General features: G+C 42.2%; 2 protein-coding genes across 3 annotated transcripts in view; both read left to right on the top strand.

Moving 5' to 3' along the window:
* Positions 1–23077, top strand: part of GRIN3A (glutamate ionotropic receptor NMDA type subunit 3A) — a 170314-nt gene that overhangs the window by 133645 nt on the left and 13592 nt on the right. The gene's annotated exons all lie outside the window — the stretch shown is intronic.
* Positions 8370–9420, top strand: PPP3R2 (protein phosphatase 3 regulatory subunit B, beta). The gene has a single exon (XM_003995707.5). The coding sequence runs from the start codon at positions 8454–8456 to the stop codon at positions 8964–8966; it is 513 nt and encodes a 170-aa protein (XP_003995756.1). The 5' UTR covers positions 8370–8453; the 3' UTR covers positions 8967–9420.

Here is a 23077-nt window from a genome sequence, read left to right as displayed (position 1 = left end):
GGGTCACATCAAGAAGCTTCAATGCTGGGGTACCTGGGTGGCTCGGTCAGTTAAGCATCCCAACTCTTTTTTTTTATTATTTGTTTATCTTTATTTATTTATTTCGAGAGAGACAGAGAAAGTGAGAAGGCGAGAGGCAGAGAAAGGGGGAGAGAGAGATTCCCAAGCAGGCTCCACAGTGTCAGCGTGGAGCCCGATGTGGGGCTTGAACTCACGAACCGTGAGATCACGACCTGAGCTGAAACCAAGAGTCAGAGATGCTTAACCAACTGAGCCACCCAGGCACCCCAAATGTCCCAACTCTTGATTCAGCTCAGGTCATGATCTCATGGTCACACACACATCAATCAGGCTCTGTGCTGACAGTGCAGAGCCTGCTTGGGATTCTCTCTCTCGATCTCTCTCTGCCCCTCCCCTGGTCGGTCGGTCTGTCTCTCTCTCTCTCTCTCTCTCTCTCTCTCTGTCAAAATAAATAAACATTAAAAAGAAGAAAAAGAAGCTTTAATACTGGTCAATTTTCTTTCCAGTTTATCTTTAAAAACCCAAAGGAAATAGTATGGGGGTGGGGGAGGGGTGAGTTTCCATGCAGTCTGTTCTGCTCTTGACAACTAGGTCACATCTCAACAGCCTCCTGCCCCTCTCATCCCTACCCCTTCCTTTTTCAATTTAAAATGTCACTGCTATTCAACCTGATGAAAGTTATGGTGAGGCAAGGAGAGTTAATGACTGTAGATTGCTTTAAATTGAAAACCCGTGTATGTCGGGAGCCACCTTGACAGCTGAGTGCTTCCCTTGGAATAGCCTAAGTAATTAAGTTTAATATTTAAGCCAAGCATAAGGTCAGATGGAACCTATCCAGGTAGTGCTTTCTGGAAACCTGAAGAAGCACCAAGCTCTACGTGTGTCCTTTTATGATGTGGAGTGGGATTGCACATGAAGAAAGGGAGGCCAGTCTCCGAAAAGCCTCACTTTCTTTTACTCTGCTACCAGAACGGATTCATTCATCCAGCCAGCCATTCATCAGCAAACATGTACTGAACTCCTGTGTGCCAGCCCTGCACGAGGTGCAGCTGATGCAGAGATGAATACAGAAGCCAGAGGCAGGGAGACAGATCTGCGAACAAACCCCCTACCCGACACCGTCACAGGGGCGGCAGCAGCAGGAGATATAAGAGAGAGAGGTAGCACAGGCAAGCCTGTGAATCACTCATGGAAGAGGAAGAAGGAATCTGAGAAGGCTTTCTGGAGGAGGTAACCCTTGTAGCAGGAGGAACCTTCCAGTCTGAGCATGAGCAAGGCACTGAGGCCTGGGAAAGCAATGCAGTTTGGCCCCATCCTCCAGAGACACTGCACCCAATCATGCTGGATGGACACGACTTTATGCCCTTTTAGTGGTGCCCTCCTCAGGGATTCTGAAATCACAGATGGCCACCTTTTCCTTGTGTTCTGCCTCATAGCCCCCTGCTACCCCCAGGAGAGCAGGGGCATCTTTTAAAATCTCCATATGGAAGGCAGTCTGAAATAACTAAAAGACTTTCAGCTCCAAAAGTAGACATACTGAGGTTTGATGCCCTGCTCCATCACTGTGTATCCATGCAAGCCATGCAACTTCTAAAACTTCAGATCCTTACCCCCAAACTGGGGATAGATAGTAGTAGAATCTACTTATAAGTAGTGAAATATATTTAATGAGCTATTTTCAGAAGAATACTTAGCTTAATAAATGTTCGCTCCTCTTTCCCTAAGTATAGAGCTACGTGTGCAGAAGAAAAAATATGTGGTAAATAACAAGCACATGCAAGAAATTACAGTTGGTGCACCCTCCCTCTTGGACCCATCTCCAAAAAAGCAGTGTCAGGAAGTATAAGCATCTTATAATTACAAGCATCTTACAATCCCAACATAAAGACTCTTATGTATTAGTTACATACGTTATAAAACTGAAGACTGTTTTACTGGAGGACTTGAGAAAGACACGATTCTGGAATTTTCTACCTTGTAAGTGCTGGATTAACCAGTTATTATATCATAGTATTCCTTTCTTCAAAACCAGCTTCTAGACTTGAGTGGGGAAACCTGAAGGTAGTTTATGCAGATCATTAAGATGCACTGAAATCAGATGTTTAAACAAGCAGCAGGAACTCTTTTTCTTTAAATGTGGTCAGTGGTTTTTCAAAGTGCGGTTGCTGGGCGGACAGGCTGGAGACCTACCATTCTCCCGTGTTGTTTTCCTCTCACGCCACATCTTCACAAAAGGTAGGGCTGTTTCTCTGTTGCTCTCTGCTTACAATATATGACAAAAGTTTTGAATTTTACTACAAGGAAAAACTAATTCTAGCGAGTGCCCTCTTCACCCTTGCTAATGACCAAGTAAACAGAGCTCTTAGAATAAGGGTCTCCTCCTTTATATACCAGAGATGCTTGGGCATAAATTATAGCTGGGACCAAATACCGTTAACAGTTTTTGCTTTTCCCCTGGTTATGTTCCGTAGACTCATGAATATTTATGAATAGTTATTTACTATGCAACCAAAAGGTATGAATAGTGCTCAAACTGGTTAAGACTACTGTGAGAGAGTCTTCCTTCCACTTTTTAAGATTTCCACACACTGAAATCTATAGGCGAATCACATGAAATGAGACTCCTCCCTAATTATTCCCTGTGCTAGTAAGTATTTGCTTCCAGGCTCTAAAGATTCTTTCTGGCTTGGAAAAAAAACAGAAAGCTTGGAAATGTGTGAAGATTGCCATCTAGTGGCTATGATGTGAAGTGTCACCAACTATCAGAAAAGCCATCTTTTTTGTTCCTCACCTTTGTTCCCAAGTCTAACAATGTGACAAATTGCCTTCACATTTCCTCTGTCTTATCCAACGCCTCTGAAGACACTTTATCCCCATACAGCTGTAGGAATTGGTGGGATTTCAGGACATGCTAGATGACAAGGCAGCATCGTTGGGGAGCCCAGCGACTCATAAATGTGCCCCTCTTATCACACATTATAGATGGCTTTCTGCAACATCTTAGCACAGGACTAGTCAGCCAGAGAAGCCCATGCAATCACATCTGGAGCCTCGCCTCTGCTCCCTCCTTTCATCCTTCTATCTAGTAAGACTTCAGGCCTGGTGATATGGGTTGAATTGCGTCCCCCAAAAAGACATGTTGAGGTCCTAAAGAACTAATCCCCTGGTACCTCAGAACAAGTCCTGGTTTGGAAATAGGGTCACTGCAGACACGGTTAGTTAAATTGAGATGTGGTCATACTGTAGAAGCATGGCTCCTTAATCCAGCATGACCCATGTCCTTATAAGAAGACAGTTCCTCTGTAGAGATAGACACAGCGAGAACACCATGACCGTGAGGCGGAATTGGATTTATGCAGCTGCAAACCAAGGGATGCCAAAGATTGCCATTAAAATGGCAGATGCTCAGAATAAGCAAAGGAGGAGTCCTCTATGGCTCTCAGAGGGAACATAGTCCTGCTGACATCTTGACTTCAGACTTCTAGTCTCCAGAACTGGGCGACCATCAACTTCTGCTTAAGCCCCCGGTTTGTGATACTTTGCTGTGACAGCCGAGCAGACAAATACACCTCTCCTTTCATCTCCAGCGCCTCTTTCAGCCTAGCTGTTGAGCCGTTGAGCCGAGAGCCTAGCACAAGCTCTCATTTTCCAGACAAGCACATGTAGTGGTCCTTGGTTGCTAGCTGCTCTCCCAGCTGTCGGTGTCTCCCCTGTTCAGCTCACCCTTCACAGTGCCATATTAATCTTTCTAAAACAAAATTCTGATTCAGTCATTCTTCTGTGCTTTCAGCTACTCTTTCTGCGTCCTATAGAAACCAGATGTCTTGGCCAAACGTTCAGAACTCTTGCTGATCTGGTTCTGTCCATTTCACTTTGATATTTTATTCAAGTACTTCAGCCACACTGCACAGGTTGCTACTAACTCCACTCCTCCCTTTCCCACTCGTGTGGTTAGGGTACCTTTCCCCCTTGCCTTCATCAGAATCAAACAATACTTCTTACAAAGAAAAGTCTTCCTCCGTTTGTTCCCAGCAAGAATGCTAGGAATTTCCCAACAATTTCTCAATTCTCTGAATTCTTATAGCTCTTGGCTCTTATACCTCTGATGACATCTTTTCCATCTTGTGTTATAATTAAGTATAACTCTAATGCCTCAGTTCACTCAGCAGTCAGTAAGCTTTGAGTAGGGACCATCCCTGAATGCCCTCAATGCTCTACATGTTGAAGAAACATGATTGGATACATGATGCTCTGTAAGGAATGATTGAATAAATGTTGCACTTTCTTCAGTGTCTAGGGAATAGTCAGACATTTCTTCACTTCATCTAATACCATGCTCTCCTTTGACCTCCCTGTTCTGGCCACAGTGGCCTTTTTTAAGGTCTCCTACTTGATATGCTCCTCCTGCCCCAGGGCCTTTGTACATGGAGTTCCTTCTTCCTGGAACACTCATCCCTGCCTAGAACATCCAGTTAATTTCTTCTAATCCTTGACATTTCAGCTCGACCATGACTTCCCCAATAAAGGTTTAGTTTATCTTTCTGACCAGATCAAATTCCCGTTGTGTAAACTCCTGTGGCACCACAAATTCCTACTGTGTTACCTCTTACCTGCAACACTCACTGCAGGCACCCCTTTAACATTTCTGGTCATGGTAATTTGGTTAATGTCCATATTCCCTGCAAAACTATAAGCTCTATGGGGACAGAGACAGAGACAGAGTTGGAAAATTATCTGCTTTAGATCACTATTGTATGCCTGTCATATAGTAGGTGTTCAATAAACATTCATGGAGAAAACAAATGATGACTATAGCTGCATTTACATTTGTGTAAATAATCTATTAAAATTTTCCAGGCAAACCTAATGCAGGCAATAATTATAGCACCTATAATTTTTGTACCTACTATATGCTAGACCTTGAGCCTAATTCTTTATGTGCTCTATCTCATTTAATCCTGAAAATGACGCTATGAGTTAGCAATCATTGTCCTTGTTTTAGAGATGGGCAGTGATTCAAATAAGTAATTCTGCCCAAGATCACAGAGTTGTTAAATAGCAAAACGGTGATTGAAAACCATTGCCCATATTAAACACCATGCCAGAATTACAAAAGAAAATCAAACAATACCCTTGATCCTTTTGAATACACATGATAAACATAAAAGACTGACCAGATAGTGCTACATCCTTGCAGTCACATTATTTATTAAAGTGTAGATTTCTCAATAGCAAAGCTGTATATTTCTCAAGGGACTGTATCTTGTTTACCAACTAAAGACCCATTAGCTGGCACAGGGCCTGGCACACAGTAGGTGTTCGATATATACTTGAAAAAAGGTTTGTCACATCCTTGTGAAAAATAAACACATATAGCCAGGGCCAAACATCTGCTTTGGAGAAAGCAAATAAAGAAGGAAGAAAGGGAAAAGAAAGGAGATAGGGTACAAAAGGTATTGAGCACCTACTGTGTTTTGGTGTGCTAATTTAGATGGCTTTATTATTGTAGATGTTCTCTCACCCAAACCTAAAATAACACCGTGACACCATTATATTATTCCTGCTTTTTGCAGATGAGAAATCTGATGCTCAGAAAAGGTTTTAACCTCAGGGCCGAGTGGTTCCACAGTCTGTAAGGATGGGCCAGTATGGTGATTGGCAACATCACAGATAGGTGAAGGCTTCCAGGTCAAGGTCAACAACCACCTGTGAAGCTCCCAGAATGGCTGTGTGATACTGCTCGGAAACCCATTCTCCTGACTAACTTGGAAGGTGAAGGTTTAAGTGAGCCACAGGACTCCTCACTTCCATTTCTGTTGGTTTTATTTCCCAATGTCCGTTATTTTTGCACACAACCATCTCATAGTTCTTTACCTGAACGTTTGAGGGGGGGGAAAATGGCTTGCTGAAATGGAAGTGCCATCAGGCTCCTGATTTCTTCCAAAACAATCAGTCAACCCTTTTAATTTACTTACTGCAATGAATGTCTGACAGTCCAGATCCCTCCACAGTAATAAACAGAAAGAGTAACAGTGAAAATGACTGAGGATAACAGCCAGAGAAAATTGAAACCATGGCACTGAGCCCCATAATATTGCCCGAGGACAGTGGCGCAGTGGGGAACTCAACTGCACATTGACTAAAACCTAAGATCAGCATGAGGTTACATCCTCTGCAAGGCAGGAGTAGGGCACTTCTTGGGTGCACACTGAATTATTTTAGTGAAGTGGTACTATCTTCCTGATACCGTCTGTTTGACCATTAGGTAACTCTTGTGACAACATTTCTCTTATGTAATATTTCTACATGCACTCCATCATCTTCCTCTCAGAATAACCACGTGCAATGGAGAAGGCAGTTACAATTACTATCACCGTTGTACAGTTTAGGACACGGAGGCTGGGACAGTAATGGCTCCTCTAAGGGCTCACAGCTGATCGGGGCAGAACAAAGACTGAAACTTGGTCTATTGAATTCTTATGCTCTCTCCACGACCCCTCACTACTTCCTAATAAGACACATAGAGGAATAGAGGAATACGCTTACTAAAAGTTTCCCACACGAATAACTCCTTTCCAAGTGATGCCCACCAGGGGAAAGTTGGTGAGGGCTCTGTAAGGGTGCTTGATGGGCCAGTGAGGTCGGTCGCTGTGTTCCTCTAGCCTGCGATAGGAGGTCTGCAGGCAGTCCTCAAGGAGTGTGCTGAACCAGGGAAGCCAAAGTTGCTGCTGATAAAGTGTGAGAGCAGTGAGTAGCATACTGTAAAAGGCGCACAAGGGTGCTCATCAAATGACATCCAGACACATGAGTGCCCAGGCCGCCGCTGTTCTTTAAGACCTTATCTCTACCTGCAGGCTAAATAGTACTGAAATTAGTAATAACAATAATAATAATAATAACAACGATAATGTTTTATCATTTTGGGTAATATCAGCTTTAATCCTCATCCAGCTGTACAAAATGTATTATTAGCCCCATTTTACAGATGGGAAAACTGATGTTTTTCAAGGTGTAAGGATTTACTGCTACTAAGTGGGCAGTTTTCAGATCTGATGCTGGGTTGTTCTTAGATTTTTTTTTTTCCACCCTATCATGTTTCTTTCAGATGTAGTTAATTCAATCAGTTGGGATAATAATTTAGTAAGCTAAATATTTTAGCCTACAGACCTTTTCTTTCTTTTCCTTAAACTGTCTAGATCTTGTGGTGAGGTATTCATCCCATGGCTTTGTTTGTGCCAGTTAAAGCATGCTTGCCTCTAGAGTGTTATTTTGGCTTTACTTAAAGCACAAAGGAAGTGCTAACATTTTTTAAGTGAATGTTTGCCCCCTTCAGTTTGATTTAGTGGCCTGGGGTTCCCCCTAGTCCCTTTGAATCAAATTTGCTCTAGAATCATGTTTATTTCTTATGCATTTGGGATAACTGGTGTGCTCCTAAAGGAAAAAGGAATATGGGGAGGGAGGGGCAGCGTGTGAGATTAATCTTTAACAGAAAGGACAAATCCAGTTTAAGCAAAGGGAGAAGAGATAGTGTAAGGGCCACTGTCACTCTCAAAACCTGCAAAAGGCTTCTCTGGGCACATTACAGCCATTCCCAAAGCAGGAGAGCCACCAGGCACCAGTTCAACAAAGATGAAGGCCAAGATGATGGATTCCAAGTAATAGAACGACCAAGGCTGTATTCTTGGGAACTGTGTCTTCTTGAAAAATGCCCTGAGTTCAGCATTGTGTGTACTTCTCAGGAATATGTTACTGCCTATAAGTGATCCATGTAAGAAATTACGTGTGACATCCGGGTGGTCTCTTACAAAGACCCTGAACCCCATGTCCTGAAACAGGTCAGTGACCACCGTAGGAAGGATGTCAATTGTGGCTTCCCCTCCTCTGGAGAATTTAGGAAGTATGTATAACCACCAAGACTTTGATGTATCATCTCATTTAGACCTTACACGAGGCTTGCATAAAGAGCCCTTGACTGCTGCTCACTCAGTTATTTGATATGTATGTTTATTAAGTACATATTGCATGTCAGGCCCTGTGCTGGGGATACTGCCCCGTTGGAATTTACTTTCTAAGGAAAAGAGAGAAAGTGAGAAGATAAAATACTAGCAAGGGGGCTAGGGAGAAAACCACCAGTGGCAGAGGGAAGGAAGGAGGGCGTGGCATCCTCTCAGCCTTGCTGTGCTGGGCATCCATCCACCACCCCCCCCAAACCCCCACACCTATCCCCACCACGCTCCACCCTCCACTCTCTCCTACCCATCCTCCTGGCTTCTCCCCCTCCACTCCGTGTTCCCTCCCCACTCCCTCCCTGTTCCGTCTGGTCGTGGGTGTCCCGCGAGCCCTCCAAGCCAGCCTCGCCCTCCCACCGCGCAACTGTCCAGCCCGAACCCGCCCGCGCCCACCGCCCCTGCGAACGGGTGCCTGCATCCACGATGGGAAATGAAGCTAGTTACCCGACGGAGATGTGTTCCCACTTCAACCACGATGAAATTAAAAGGCTGAGCAAGAGGTTTAAGAAGCTGGACTTGGACTGTTCGGGCTCTCTGAGCGTGGACGAGTTCTTGTCCCTGCCCGAGCTGCGGCAGAACCCGTTGGTGCAGCGAGTGATCGACGTCTTCGACACCGACGGCAATGGAGAGGTGGACTTTGAGGAGTTCGTCGTGGGGACCTCCCAGTTCAGCGTCAGGGGGGACGAGGAGCAGAAGTTGAGGTTTGCCTTCAGCATCTACGACATGGATAAAGACGGCTACATTTCCAACGGGGAGCTGTTCCAGGTGCTGAAGATGATGGTGGGGAACAACCTGCAAGACTGGCAGTTACAGCAGATCGTGGACAAAACCATCATCATCCTGGACAGGGATGGCGACGGGAGAATATCCTTCGAGGAATTCAGTGCGGTGGTCGGAAACCTGGAGGTCCACAAGAAGTTGGTGGTAATTGTGTGAGCCTTTTTTTAAGAGCACCCCCCACCAACTCTCACTTAACCTGTCTCTTTCAAGATCAGCTTATTTGGAAGTGTTTCTCTTTGTGAAGCCACATTGTCCAACGTGAACCTCATGACCAGCTCGGTGTTATTAATTCTTCTCTCAGTGATTCAGGGTAACACCCCAGAGGAGTGTGGTGGGGAAAGAAAAACAAATGGCTTTTTTAAACGTCTTTTTCTTTGCTTTGATCCAGAAACCAAACTATAAAGAGTCAAGAAGAAGTTGAAAACTTCAAAAATAAGAATATATACACTTCTTTGCCTCTACTTCTCATGCATGTACGTGGAGAAAACTGCACAATTTCAGTCAGGTGTTAGGTGAACTACTTTCATTTATCTGTGGTATCCAGGTATTTTTTGACAGATTGTTAACTTCCTATTGTGGCAACAGGAATAAATATATTTCTCTTGGCTGAGCACCTTTTAAGCAGCTCTCTCTGGATAGGGAAAGCCCATCCTTCCCTTTCCCAGGCTGCAGCCCCCTTCCCATCTTCATCCAGAAATCCCTGAGCATGTCTGAAGGGCTCCTCCTCTCTCATTGTTCCAGCTCCTGCCCAGAGGCTGGTCTCAGGGCTCTTGCAAGAAATACTAAGCCTGGACTGAATGCCCAGCCCAACTATCAGCCTCAGTGGTGGTCAGTCTTTCAGGATGGACTACCCACCCCCAATATTAAGTTTGGTTAAGGTTGCTTCCAGACAGACAGGGCAGGGACCTTCTTAGAAAGCTCTCACCTCCAAAACTCACCACTACCCGCCAACCCCCAATTAAAGGGAAGGGGACAGATTCAGAGTCGTTCTTCCCACAAGGCAGAGTCAGTGAAGATCTCAGCTGCAGCGGGCTTCCCCTGGGATGCTGAAGTGGTGTTGCTCCTGGTACTCAAAAGATGAAGAGATGGGCAAACATATCTCGGCAGCAGGCAGGGGGAATGCTGTCTGCACTGACTAAAACTTAGCTTTAAACATAAGACCTGGGGCCTGGCAAGGAAACTGAGAGAAGGGAGGACTTTTCATTCCTCACACCCTAATAAATCTGCAGCCAAAGGGTGTACCAGAGCCTGTTCACACTGGATCGGTGTGTATGCATCTCTTCCTACCCCTGTGTTCAGTGATGTCATGTCGATAGTTTGAAATTGGTTGTGGTGGAACTAGTATATCACAGAAAGGAGCAAAAGGTTTTTGTTTTGTTCTGTTGGAGAACCATCGTACCAGTAAATCTACCAGATGTTACAGCTCTCCAAGGCCCCACTTACTGTCAGTTCTCAGAAAACAAGCTGTCCTTGGTCCCAGCATCTGCCACTTCCCACCAATCCTCTTCCTCAGAGTGGACACTCCCCCTGGTCTCAAAACACCAGGACAATGAGACATACTCTCCCTACACTGGACAAAACTCAGGTGACGTTGCTCAGGATGAGGAAGATCTATTTGAAAGATATTATTATTCCTATGTTTTGAAGAAGAGAGTAGCTAGTCTTGAAAAAACAAAAGTAAGAAAAATAAGTCCACAATTTTAATTACTGTCAGGGCACCCATCTGCCAAAGGCTCCCCTACTTTTTATTTAGTAGATTATCTTGGAACCACAAAAGATAGGACTCTTTGTCCCCTTAATTCCTGTGCAGTCCTGATGTATTAATGATTAGTAAATGGTACCAACCCTGTAGTGTTATGAGTCATACCCCTATTGCAGGATAACATCATTCAAAGGTTCAGACACAACTGGGTTTGGATTCATTTACAACTGGGTTTTTATGACAGTCACTTATTAGCTGTGTGAGCATGAGCAAGTTTCTTAACCTCTCAGTGTCCTTTCTCCTAATTAAAACAAGGATCCCTCCTATGGTTATTTAGAGGATTCGAAAAGATAAAACATGGTTGTCTCGGTCAGTAGACCATACGATTCTTGATCTAGGCGTTGTGAGTAGGTGTAGAGCCTACTAAAAAAAATAAATAAAAATAAATAAAACATGTAAAGTGCCTAGAACACAATGGGTTCATTCTAATTCCCTTCCATTCCATTCATATATATATGTGTGTGTGTGTGTGTGTGTGTGTGTGTGTGTGTGTGTGTGTGTGTATGTATATATGTGCGTGTGTGTGTGTGTGTATATATATATATATATATACATATATATATATATATATATATATGAAACAGGAGGCCTATTGGTTCTTTTTGAACCCTTACTTAGTACTCAGCCACACCACTCTAAAATTAACTGAACATTTGTGTAATCCTAATCCAGAAAGGAAGCAATGTCATAGTCCTTCCCACCCTCTCATTTGCAGAAGGAACAAAGACTTCTTGACTGGAGAAAGTTAAAATGAAAGACCCTCATTCTGATAAAAAGATCAGGTCAGAGGTTGCCAGAAGCCCCGAAGGAGAGGAAGATGGACGGGTGGAGCACAGGGCATATTTAGGAGTGCAAAACTGTTTTGGATGATACTCTAATGATGAATATATGACATTGCCCATTTTGGAAAACTCCATAAAAGGCACGACACAAAAGAGTGGGCCTAATGTAAATGACGCAATTTAGTTAACAATAAACCTATCAAGTTGGTCCATCACTTGAAAGAAATGCACCCCTTGAAGAAGTTACTAACTGAAGCTGTGTAGGCAAGAAGGGATATATGCAAACGTTTTATACTTTCTACACATTTCTGTAAACCTGTTCTTCAAATAGTCTTTTAAAATGTTTTTTAAAAAAATAAAAGATTCTCATTCAAGCCCAACCTATTTGATTTTTGTGGAGGAATCTTTGCATGAGGAAAGCGAGCATGGTAGTGTTAGCCAAGAAGGCCTCTCGGAGACATTATTTATGTACTCTGCAATGTGCACATTAAAATACAGAAATTTTAAATTATGACCAAGGGTTTGAAACATGTTGGATTACATGTTTAAATTTAACAAGAAGAGGAAAAATATTTCAGCTTTTGGACTGGCTAGAATTAACAAGCTAATTGCTCAGTCAGGGCTTTATGGCAATGACCTTGAACTGAGAGCCTGTTCCTAGCTTCAGCAATTGGAAAGATCTGACTGTATAGGTGTTTGGTTGTATGGATATTTGGGAAGAAAGATCACATTCATTTCCAAGTGAGAATACTCTGATTTTTCTGTTAATTGTCGGTTGCCAACAAATCTAGTTCTGTACAGCTTCTTGGGGTGATAATGGTAGTTAACACCTACTGAACACCTGTCCCAGGTATTGTTACATTTGTTATATCTTTTAGTCATAACAACACTGTGAAGTAGATGCCATCATTCAGTTTAACAGATGATGCTGTAGAAAGATCTAGAATCTTCTCCAAGGTCTCCCAGCTGGTGAACGGCAAAGGAAGAACCTAAACCAGGCTTTCTGACCCCAAACACTGAGCTTTTTCCACCTCACCGCATTGCCACCTATTTTTTATAGTTCTTGTATTTACCCACTTCAGATATATTTACCCACTTCAGATTATTTCTGATAGTCTTTTTTTGTTTTTGATTTTTTTTTAACATTTATTTATCTTTGAGAGACAGAGAGCAAGTGGGGGAGGGACAGGGAGAGGGAGAAACAGAATCTGAAGCAGGCTCCAGGCTCTGAGCTGTCAACACAGAGCCCGATGCAGGGCTCGAACCCACAAACAACAAGGTCATGACCTGAGCCGAAGTCGGACACTTAACCGACTGCCCCAGGCAGTCGGACACTTAACCCAGGCGCCCCTCTGATAGTCTTATTAATGTAATCAAGCCTCAGTTTTCACCAAAGGTATGAACTGTCAAGAAGCAAGCAGCCCCCTCCACTTTCATTCTGCACATTGCGGCCAGCGGGTGGGAAGAGTTAGGCAAGGCAGTCCTTTTTCTTTTCTTTTTTTTTTTTTTTAGAAAAGATTAAAAAAGTTTTTTAATTTATTCAATTTACATCCAAGTTAGCACATGGTGCAACAATGATTTCAGGAGTAGATTCCTTAATGCCCCTTACCCATTTAGCCTATCCCCCCTCCCACAACCCCTCCAGCAACCCTCTTTATTCTCTATATTTAGGAGTCTTTTAGGTTTTACCCCCCTGTTTTTATATTATTTTTGTTTCCCTTCCCTTATGTCCATCTGTTTTCTCTCTTAAAGTCCTCATATGAGTGAAGTCATATGATATTTGTCTTTCTCTGACTAATTTCGCTTAGCATAATACCCTCCAGTTCCATCTCTATAGTTGCAAATGGCAAGATTTCATCCTTTTTGATTGTCAAGTAATACTCCATTTTGTGTGTGTGTGTGTGTGTGTGTGTGTGTGTGTGTGTATACATATATACCACATCTTCTTTATCCGTTCATCTGCCGATGGACATTATGGGCTCTTTCCATAATCTGGCTATTGTCAGTAGTGCTGCTATAAACGTTGGGGTGCATGTGCCCCTTCAAAACAGCACACCTGTATCCCTTGGATATATACCTAGTAGTGCAATTGCTAGGTGTAGGGTAGTTCTATTTTTAATCTTTTGAGGAACCTCCATACTATTTTCCAGAGTGGCTGCACCAGTTTGCATTCCCACCAGCAGTGCAAAAGAGATCCTCTTTCTCTGCATCCCCACCAACATCTGTTGTTGCCTGAGTTGTTAATGTTTGCCATTCTGACAGCTGTGAGGTGGTATCTCATTGTGGTTTTGATTTGTATTTCCCTGATGATGAGTGATGTGGAGCATTTTTTCATGTGTCAGCCATCTAGATGTCTTCTTTGGAGAAGTGTCTATTCATGTCTTTTGCCCATTTCTTCACTGGATTATTCATTTTTTGGGTGTTGAGTTTGAGAAGTTCTTTCTAGATTTTGGATACTAGCCCTTTATCTGACATGTCATTTAAGCAAGACAGTCTTAAGTTATCTTCTACCTTCATCTCATTTTGAAAAATAAGTGACAGTATTTAGATTAAACTGATAACAGCAACCAATATACCCCGCAGCTGTACAGCTCAGTAACAATATGTTGTTAGGAATCCTATATTAATGAATTGTCTCTGCTCTCTACCATATGTTGTAATCCCAAACCACTAAACACCTCTTTTTTTTAAACACAGGAGAAAATACAGCCTTAGCACTGTTGGTTTATCCTCTTAAGTCTATCATGCTTTAGATACATTCTCAGGGAAAACGCTCAGGAAATTTTTGTGTTGTTTAGTTACAAATTCTATTCTTCACTTCTCTATGCTATTGATTCTCTCTGTTAGCATGTAGGAGGCCATTGGTACAGCTACTGTGTTTTGTCTATTTTGCATGCCTCAAAAAGGAAGAGGTTTGGGTGTTTTTAAGGACAAGGTGACATCATAAAAGTCAGGCCACTAGACTGAGAATCAGAACTGGACCCCTCTCCTTTCATATTTGCTACTGTAGCTATCCCAAAGGCTGGTGACTGTGTGAACAGCAGCAAATCATGTGTCCGCTTTAAAGGCATTAGCTGATTCACAATGAAAAAACAGAACACTGAAGGGACACCAGCAGCCAGAAAGCTGCATACAACCTGACAGTTCAGAGGCTTACTCTGACCCACCAGTGAATTTTTTTGTGGTTCGCTTTACATGATGTTTGTCCTCACAAATTTTTAATGTTTGTTTATTTATTTTGAGAGAGAGAGAGAGAGCTCACAGGCTTGCGAGCAGGAGGGAGGCAGAGAAAGAGGGAAAGAGAGAATCCCAAACAGGCTCCACATTGTTAGCACAGAGGCTGACATGGGGCTCGATCTCACGAGCCATGAGATCATGACCTGAGCCAAAATCAAGACTTGGACACTTAGCTGACTGAGCCACCCGTGCGTCCCCGTCCTCACGAATTTTTTATTTTCCAATATTTTTAAAATCTGAAAATTTTAAGTCAAAGCCCATATCATAAAGGAATGCATGCCACCCCGAGATGAGTGTGAGCTTTCATTGGCTAAGGCACCTCTGAAGCGAGGAGCTGAAATGCAAAGTCTCAACAGAGAGAAAATAACGTGTTCCACTCTTTAGTACAAAAGCTCAGGATGGATTAAAGTGCTCGTTATTTTTCAGAAATACAGCAACTGCTTATAAAACATTTATCCCAACTGATACTCTTGTAACAACAGAAACAATAGAAGAATTTATAATAGTCAAAATAAATGTACCATATAAAATTTCAAACTTCTGTATAATAAAATCTCACAAAACAAAGCTAACGGTAAAACTTAAAAATTAGAGAAACATAAATAACATGTTTGGAAAGAGGTTAATAGCTTTTTCTAGTAAAAAGCCTCACCATGTCTGAAATCTATAATTGGCAAAGGATACAAATACAGTATTCATACAAAAGGAGATAGGAAAAACAAACATCAAAAAATAGTTAGCCTCACTAAGTAAATACAAATCAGAACATTTAAAACAAGAAAAAATGATTAATTATGAAAGAGGCTTGGGGCGCCTGGGTGGCTCAGTCGGTTGAGCATCCAGTTTCGGCTCAGCTCTTGATCTCGCAGTCTGTGGGTTCGAGCCCCACATCAGGCTCTATGCTGACAGCTCAGAGCCTGGAGCCTGCTTCGGATTCTGTCTCCCCTTTTCTGCCCCTCCCCCACTCACACTGTCTCTCTCTCACTCTCAAAAATAAATAAACTTAAAAAAAAAAAAGAAAGAAACAGGCTTGGCAAGAATGTGAGCAATCTGTGCATTGTGGCAGCCCTGGGAATGATTTTCTTCACATTTTGTGAGGGCTGTTTCACACACTACAAGGCATCAGAATGGTTATACTCTCTAACCTGTTAATATCACCCATTGCAATATGTATGTCAGAGAAGCAAAAACAATTTTTAAATGCTATACACAAATTATTTTTGTTGCAGCAATATTTATCGTGTATGTATAATGAATAATATTAAAATCAAACACTTGACAGTTTGAGATTAGTTAAGTCAATTATGATAAATAATAGGTGATAATATAGAGTCATTAAAATTAATAAAACGACTAAACTCACATTTTTTAAAAATTGTATTGTTTTTTAAAAAGGATGACTGTTATATGTTATGGTTACATAACTCTGGAAAATACATATGTGTATGGTTCATATGCAGTTCAGAAGAGAAAATGAAGAATTGAAAGAAAGTATTTGTAGGATCGTCTGGCTGGCTCAGTTGGTAGAGCATGAGACTCTTGACCTTGGGTTTGTGAGTTTGAGCCCTGTGAGAAGGAAGGGAGATGATTCATTTTCAGAAAAAGCAAACAAAAGCTGTGCTGTCTAATTAACAGTAGGTTTACAACCTATTGGAAATATATATATATGAAGCTCTCCCTCCCCCATAATGGAGTCCCAAACCCTTGAGCCCTTCACTTCCTGGTTCTTCTTCCCCTCTCTGCTTCACCAGGCTTATTTTCATGGCCTTTGCAATAAGCATGAACCAAAGAACAAAGGGGAGAGGGACCAAAAGTCTCTGCATCGCCTCAGGGAATGTACATTTGTTCCAATCAGACTACTTTTTGCCTTAGTAGGCATAGGACATAGGTGATGTCTGCATAAGGCTGTAACCTCTGTAGTACTCAGCCAATGAGGAGCCAGGGGAGGGACTTGCAAGCTAGGAGATAGATTGTCTGCTGTAACTGCCCCAAGTGTGCCTGCCCATCAGACACACTCTTGCAAGAACGTTGATTAAAGCCTCACTTCACTGTGCTCCTAGTATCCGTGTCCCTCCTTTGATTGGGTCAGTGGCTTATTTCTCACAAGCCCCATGTTGGGCGTAGAGATTACTGAAAAATTTAAAAAAATTTTTTTGTATTTATTTTTGGGAGATTGCAAGAGGCAGAGGGATAGAGAGAGGGGGACAGAGGGTCCAAAGCAGCGCACTTCACTGACAGGCTGATAGCAGTGAGCCTGATGTGGGGCTTGAACTCACTAACTGAGAGATCATGACCTGACTGGAAGTCAGACACTCAACCAACTGGGCCACCCAGGTGCCCCTAAAATATTTTTTTAAACAAGAAAGTATTTGTATAGGAAAAGGATTATGGTTAATCATCTCTAAGTTTTAGAAATACTTTTCTGAGTTGTTTTAATAATTTTCGATTTTCAAAAGACTGCACAATGGAGCTAATGTGGCAAATTGAGCACCAGGTCCAAGGCTAAAAAATGGTTGTCAAAGCCTAGAAGGAACAGGGGCTTGGGAAATGTAAGCAACAGAGAGAGAATTTCTTCAGCAGCATGGGCAGTGCCATGGTGACAGAGCCATTAAGCAGATTCCAGGTTAAAGAAGACAGAGGTAGGGGCTCCTGGGTGGCTCAGTCAGTTAAGCAGCCCAGTTGGGCTCAGGTCCTGATCTTGCGGTCTGTGGGTTTGAGCTCCGTGTCAGGCTTTGTGCTGACAGCTCAGACTACCCTCAGAGGGTAGTATGTATAGATGCAACAATGAATCTGCCAAATTTATCGAGCTGCTGTTCTTCTGGTCAAAAGAGTGGGTGGCAAATATATATATATATATATATATATATATATATATATATATATACACACACACACACACACATATATATATATATATATATATATATATATATAAATCAGGTTTTCTAAATTAGAAACAGCATTTGCTTCCTACTCATCTTGCTTCCAAGTATCTAGGAGTCATCCATATTTCAGAAGCTCCACAGCCTTTCTTTTCTTTACCTCTCACTAAAACCATTATTCCCCCCACCTACTCCTGTTCTTTTTTTTTTTTTTTAATGTTTATTTTTGAGAGAGAGAGAGTGTGAGTGGGGAGGGGCAGAGAGAGAGGGAAACACAGAATCTGAAGTAGGCTCCACTGTCAGCACAGAGCCTGACACAGGGCTCAAATCCACGAGCCGTGAGATCATAACCTGAGCTTAAGTCAGACATTTAATCCACTGAGCCACCCAGGCACCCCTTTTGTTTTTCTTTAATAAGAACAGGAGTAGAGGCTGTTCTTATGAAAGAAAATCGAAAGGGGCACTTGAGTGGCTCAGTCTGTTAAGCGTCCGACTCTTGGTTTCAGCTTAGGTCATGATCTCATGGCTTGCGAATTCAAGCCCCACATCTAGGCTAGCTCTGTGCTGACAGTGTGGAGCCTGCTTGGGATTCTCGCTCTCCCTCCCCTGCTTGCTCTTTCTGTCTTTCTCTCAAAAAAAAAATTTAAAAAAAATTTTTTAAGAACAACGAAAATTATTGTGAACACCAGGATTGGGTTTTGCAGACTCAAAGAGGAGACCCTGCAAAGTTTAAAGCACTAAATCACTGAAATATGAAACGATCTCCCCTGGTTCTTGTAGTTATTTCGCTCTGAGAGAAGCATATTTACAAGGTGTTGGAAATCATGAGAGTAATTATAACTAAGTTTCTTTTCAGATATATACTGTATTTAATAAGCTATTTATTGAGCACCTACTATACACTAAGCTTTTGGAGGCAGAGAAAAGCAAAGCCTCACCCTGTCAGAGAAATCTGCCTAGAACAGGCTCACCCATTCATTTCAGCATTCTGCATGAGAAATAAAGTCTATATCAAGAGAGATTGTATTTGTACCTCAGAGCTAGAGGAGCTTAATCCTTTAAGCAGTCTGTCAGCTCAGATTCTTTGGTTGCAAGCAACAGATTAATTTAAGCAAGGGGAAAAGAAGAGATCAAAAGAATAGCGGGGAACTCCATGTTTTGGAGTAAGAAAGAGAGTAACTGATGATGCCTCTGGAGCCATGGGATTCAAGGGATGTTAGTGGCAGGAAATAGGGGCCTATGCCTTTGAGGCACTGACATTGGAAAGGACTCAGCCTCACCCACTTTCGATGCCAAAAGTCTCTGCTTCAAATGCAAATTGGTTTTACCTTGGGTCACATGCTTGGCATTAGGGGACCAAAGAACAGGGAATCTGTGATTGGTAGACCCACCAAACTACATGAAGGGAATAAAATCAGTACAATATACACAAGCCAGCTAAAATCATTACATTCTGTCTCCAATTTTTTACTTTTTTAATTGTAAATATATTTCCCCCCAGTGAGGTCCCCAGAGTGATGAATGATGAACACTGGCGTTAGAAGTCAGGATGGCAAGTTCTCCAAGGTCTCCGGGCCTGTTTTCTTATCTATCAATTGAGAATATCCATCTCTGTCTTTCCCTTCACAGAATTATTCTAAAAATCTCCTGAGATATACGAAAGTGTTTGGGGTAAAATTTTGTGTACATTTACGTTATTAAAAAAAAAAAAAGATTCCAGCTTTCATACACTTTCCTCCATTCATTCAAAAAATATTAATTGAACACCTAGCAAATGCTAGGCACTGCTCTAGGCAATTAGTGTATGCTCAGAACAAAATGGGCAAAATCCCTGGCCTCTTAGAGCTTACATTCTACTTGAGGAGCAAAATAGGCAATAAACTAATATATATTATCTCAGTAGGGAAAAAGAACAGCGAGGGGGATAGGTTGTATCCAGGAAAGAAAGGGAGAAGGGCAGGATTTGTCTTCTTAAAAAATAAAAATTTTTAATGTTTATTCATTTTTGAGAGACAGAGTGTGAGCAGGGGAGGGGCAGAGAGGGAGAGAGAGACACAGAATCCGCATCAGGCTCAAGGCTTGGAGCTGTCAGCAGACAGCCCGACGCAAGGCTCCAACTCACGAACCTCGAGATCATTACCTGAGCCGAAGTCAGATGCTTAACCGGCTGAGCCACCCAGAGGCCCCAAGATTTGCCTTTTTAACCACGTGGTTAGGGTAGACTTTACTGATAAATGACATTTAAATAGAGACTTGCAGAAAATGTGGGGAAGGAACAGTATTGATTACTGGCTAAAGAGTTATAGGCAGAGAGAACAGAAAACGAAGACCCTCACCTGCTCCATAGACTTAAAGAAGCATGAGGAAGCCCAAGTAGCTAAGCAGAATGAACAAGTGAGAGAAGGATATGAAGTCAGGAAGTGTGGGCCTAAATCATGGAAGGTCATGTAGACCATTGTAAGGACTCTGATGTTTACTCTGTATGAGATGGAATACTGTCACCAGTCATTGAATGACATGGTATTTTGAGGAGGTTAAGCTGAATCCTGTGCAGAAGACAGATTGAGGGGGTCAGGGAATCAAATAGAAGGCTATTTCATTAGGCTAGGTAAGAGATGATGGTGGCATAGACCAGAGTGGCCGGTGGAGGTGGTGGAAAGCCATCAGACTCTGGGTAAACTTTGAAGGTAGGGTCCACCATATTTGCAGCCACCCTAGGTATCGAAGACTAAAGAAAGAGAGGAGTCAAAGATGACTCTAAGGTTTTTGGCCTGAGCAATTTCAAGGATGGAGATTCTTTGATGAGAAAGACTATGAGAAGCAGTTTCCAGTGTGTGTGTGTGGGGGGGGGGGGGGGGGTTTAGCTTATTTCAACGTGTTAAGTTTGAGATGTCCGTTAGATATCCAAGTAGAGAGACTGAATAGAGAGTTGGGGAAGATGTAAATGTACAAGTCATTGACATATAGGTAGTATTTAAAGCCAAGAGTCTGGATAGGAAAGTGAACGTAGCCAAAGAATCAAAGGCATGCCAACATTTATGATCAGAAAGGTGGGGAGGAACCAGTAAACAAGACTGAAGTAGAACAAAGGTATCCTTGAAACAGTGAAGAAAATATGTCAAAGAGGGTGAAATAATCAATGGTGTCCAACCTGATACATGAATAAGGTGAAAACTGATCTGGCTTTGGCAATGTGGAGGTTATTGATGGCTTCGACAGGAGTCATCGAGGTTATAGGTTGGGACAAAAAGCCTGATTGGAGTGAATCCAAAAGAGAATGAGGACAGAGGACTTGAAAACAAGTATAGACAACTCCTTAGAGGATACAGAAAGTGGTAGTTGTCGTGTGTTGAGAGATGTGCACTGGGGGCTCGGGACTTAGTCACATCTAAGGCAAATGGTGCATGAAATACTTTCAGTGCATTTCCTGCTGGAGGTTTCAGAACTAGTCAGTTATCTAACCAGCTGTCAGATGTTTCAAATGTCCACATCTGAGCAAGATGCAAAGCACAGTTTAGGCAGCAACGAAATTGGTGGTCTTGGCCTCTGTGTATCACTGGGAGCACTGATGGTGTGGGCAGAGACTGCTCAGGACATTTGACAGTACAGGCATCTCCCTTTATCTGATTCTAGTCCATTCCTAGAAATATGTTGGCTAGTGAATTTCCAGATGGTGGGAGTCCTTTCCATTGTTTTAAATGAAAAATGAAAAACAAAAACAAAAAAGGACACAAAGCATTCCCACCTCACCCAAAACCCCAATTTCTTTAAATTGTCTACAGCGGTCTTAGACACGTGTAAATGTTTAATAGCTTAGACATGATGCATGGATTGTTATAAATGACAATCCATCAACGATTTCTGCATAATATAAAGCATTTAAAATACCGCTTCTTGAAAGCATAATTAGTGGATATTCACGGGTGCGGTATGCAGAGTATGTTTTCCCTCCAGAATGCAATGAATTTATACTAACGTAAATACTAAAATAAAATGTTAAAAAAGCATAACAAATACAAATAATATTTAGTAAAATAAAATAAGCAAGCAAGGCAAATTTTTGAGTGGGTTACTTATTGATTAAAGAGGTAGCTCAGTGACATCAGATGGCCTAGAACGAGCATGTGAAGGACTAGGTGAAGCCATGAATGCGTGAGATTTGCCCATGGCTAAATCCTAGGACAGTCTTCCCTCTTTGGCACTGGAGCCCCCAGATGTGTGTGGCTGCAAGCTATCAAATGAAGCTTCAGAAGAAGCAATGGGATGAGGAAAACACGAACCTCATGTCTGTTGGCATTGCCTTGCCGTCACTTATGCGGCTGTTGACAACACACCCCTGGGCCCTGACTGCACTTCTGAATGATGTCCATACTCCCGTCACTTGCAACCGCCATCATTTTGTCTGCATTGCTTAAATTTATTGTCAAGATTTGACGTTGAATATCCACTGCTTCTCTTCTTCTTCCTCTGGCCAATGTTAAATGTGAAGTTGAGCAAGTTCCACTTTATTAGAAAGAAATTTTTCACGTGATATGTGGAGCAGATGCACATAGCTAATGCACAGCACATTCATTCAACATGATCCTGGGAGAAGAACAGCTGAATATCACAACTGCCGCGAGACATCTTATCACTCAGACTCAGGCCCAATTTAAACACATTCAGTGATGCTCACAGGAAGATTATAGCGGATTTTCAATTCAGATGGTGGATTTCGAATTAAAATATCTGCAAGTTCTAGGGAATAAATATTAAGAGTTCAGATCACAAGGGATACCTGTAAATAGTGTTCACTTGAAAAGCAGCACAGGCTTTAGCATCAAACAGTCCTGGATCCATAGCCAGCCTCCTTCATTTCTTAGCTTGTAAGATCTTGAGTAAGGTAGTTAATCTCTATGAGACTCAGTTTCCTTGAATGTGAAATGGGGATAATGATACTAATAGGGTTATCATAAGATCATAATATGCACGTATGATGTCTGGCACACACATTAGACGCCCAATAGATGGTAACTATCTGTTAGTCTATTAAATGTATGTGGGGGTAAACAACAGAAATGGAAAGAAAAATGTGTAAAATAAACTGAATATAGCCTATTTGTTATTGAGGCAATAAGAGGAAAATGAGACCAGTTCTTGTCATGCACAAGAGGGGGAAGCCACGCGTGCAAAGGCAAGATGTGATGTTTCGCCATAAGTTACATTTGTCGCCCTCATCTTGGCAGCAACTTGTAAGAAAGCAGTGCCAGTATGTTAAGTGTTTTGCTGAATGTTTGATGATGTTAGTGTTAAAGTTGGAAATGAATTCCGCCATTATATTCTTCTACCGTAGTAGTAACAACTCATTGAATCCTTATATAATAGCCATACCATACACATTACGACAGGTCCAGCCCAAGGACTATTTTCAGACACATTCATAATCTACTTTCTGGGGGTCAGCGTTATATGGGTGGTCACCACTGGTACAGAGATGTCCCAGGAGTATCCATGGGACCTGTGTAGCTCTCGGGACCTGATACACCTCTTGCCTTTCCTAGACCAGCATTCTTTTATTCCCTAGGGCTGGGCATCTGCCTCAATCTCAGGTGGTCTCCCTAGTCC

The sequence above is a fragment of the Felis catus genome, chromosome D4 (genome assembly GCF_018350175.1).
Source record: "Felis catus isolate Fca126 chromosome D4, F.catus_Fca126_mat1.0, whole genome shotgun sequence".
NCBI classification, from domain to species: domain Eukaryota; kingdom Metazoa; phylum Chordata; class Mammalia; order Carnivora; family Felidae; genus Felis; species Felis catus.
Note: the sequence above shows the minus strand (reverse complement) of the source record. Positions and strands in the feature narration are given on the sequence as shown.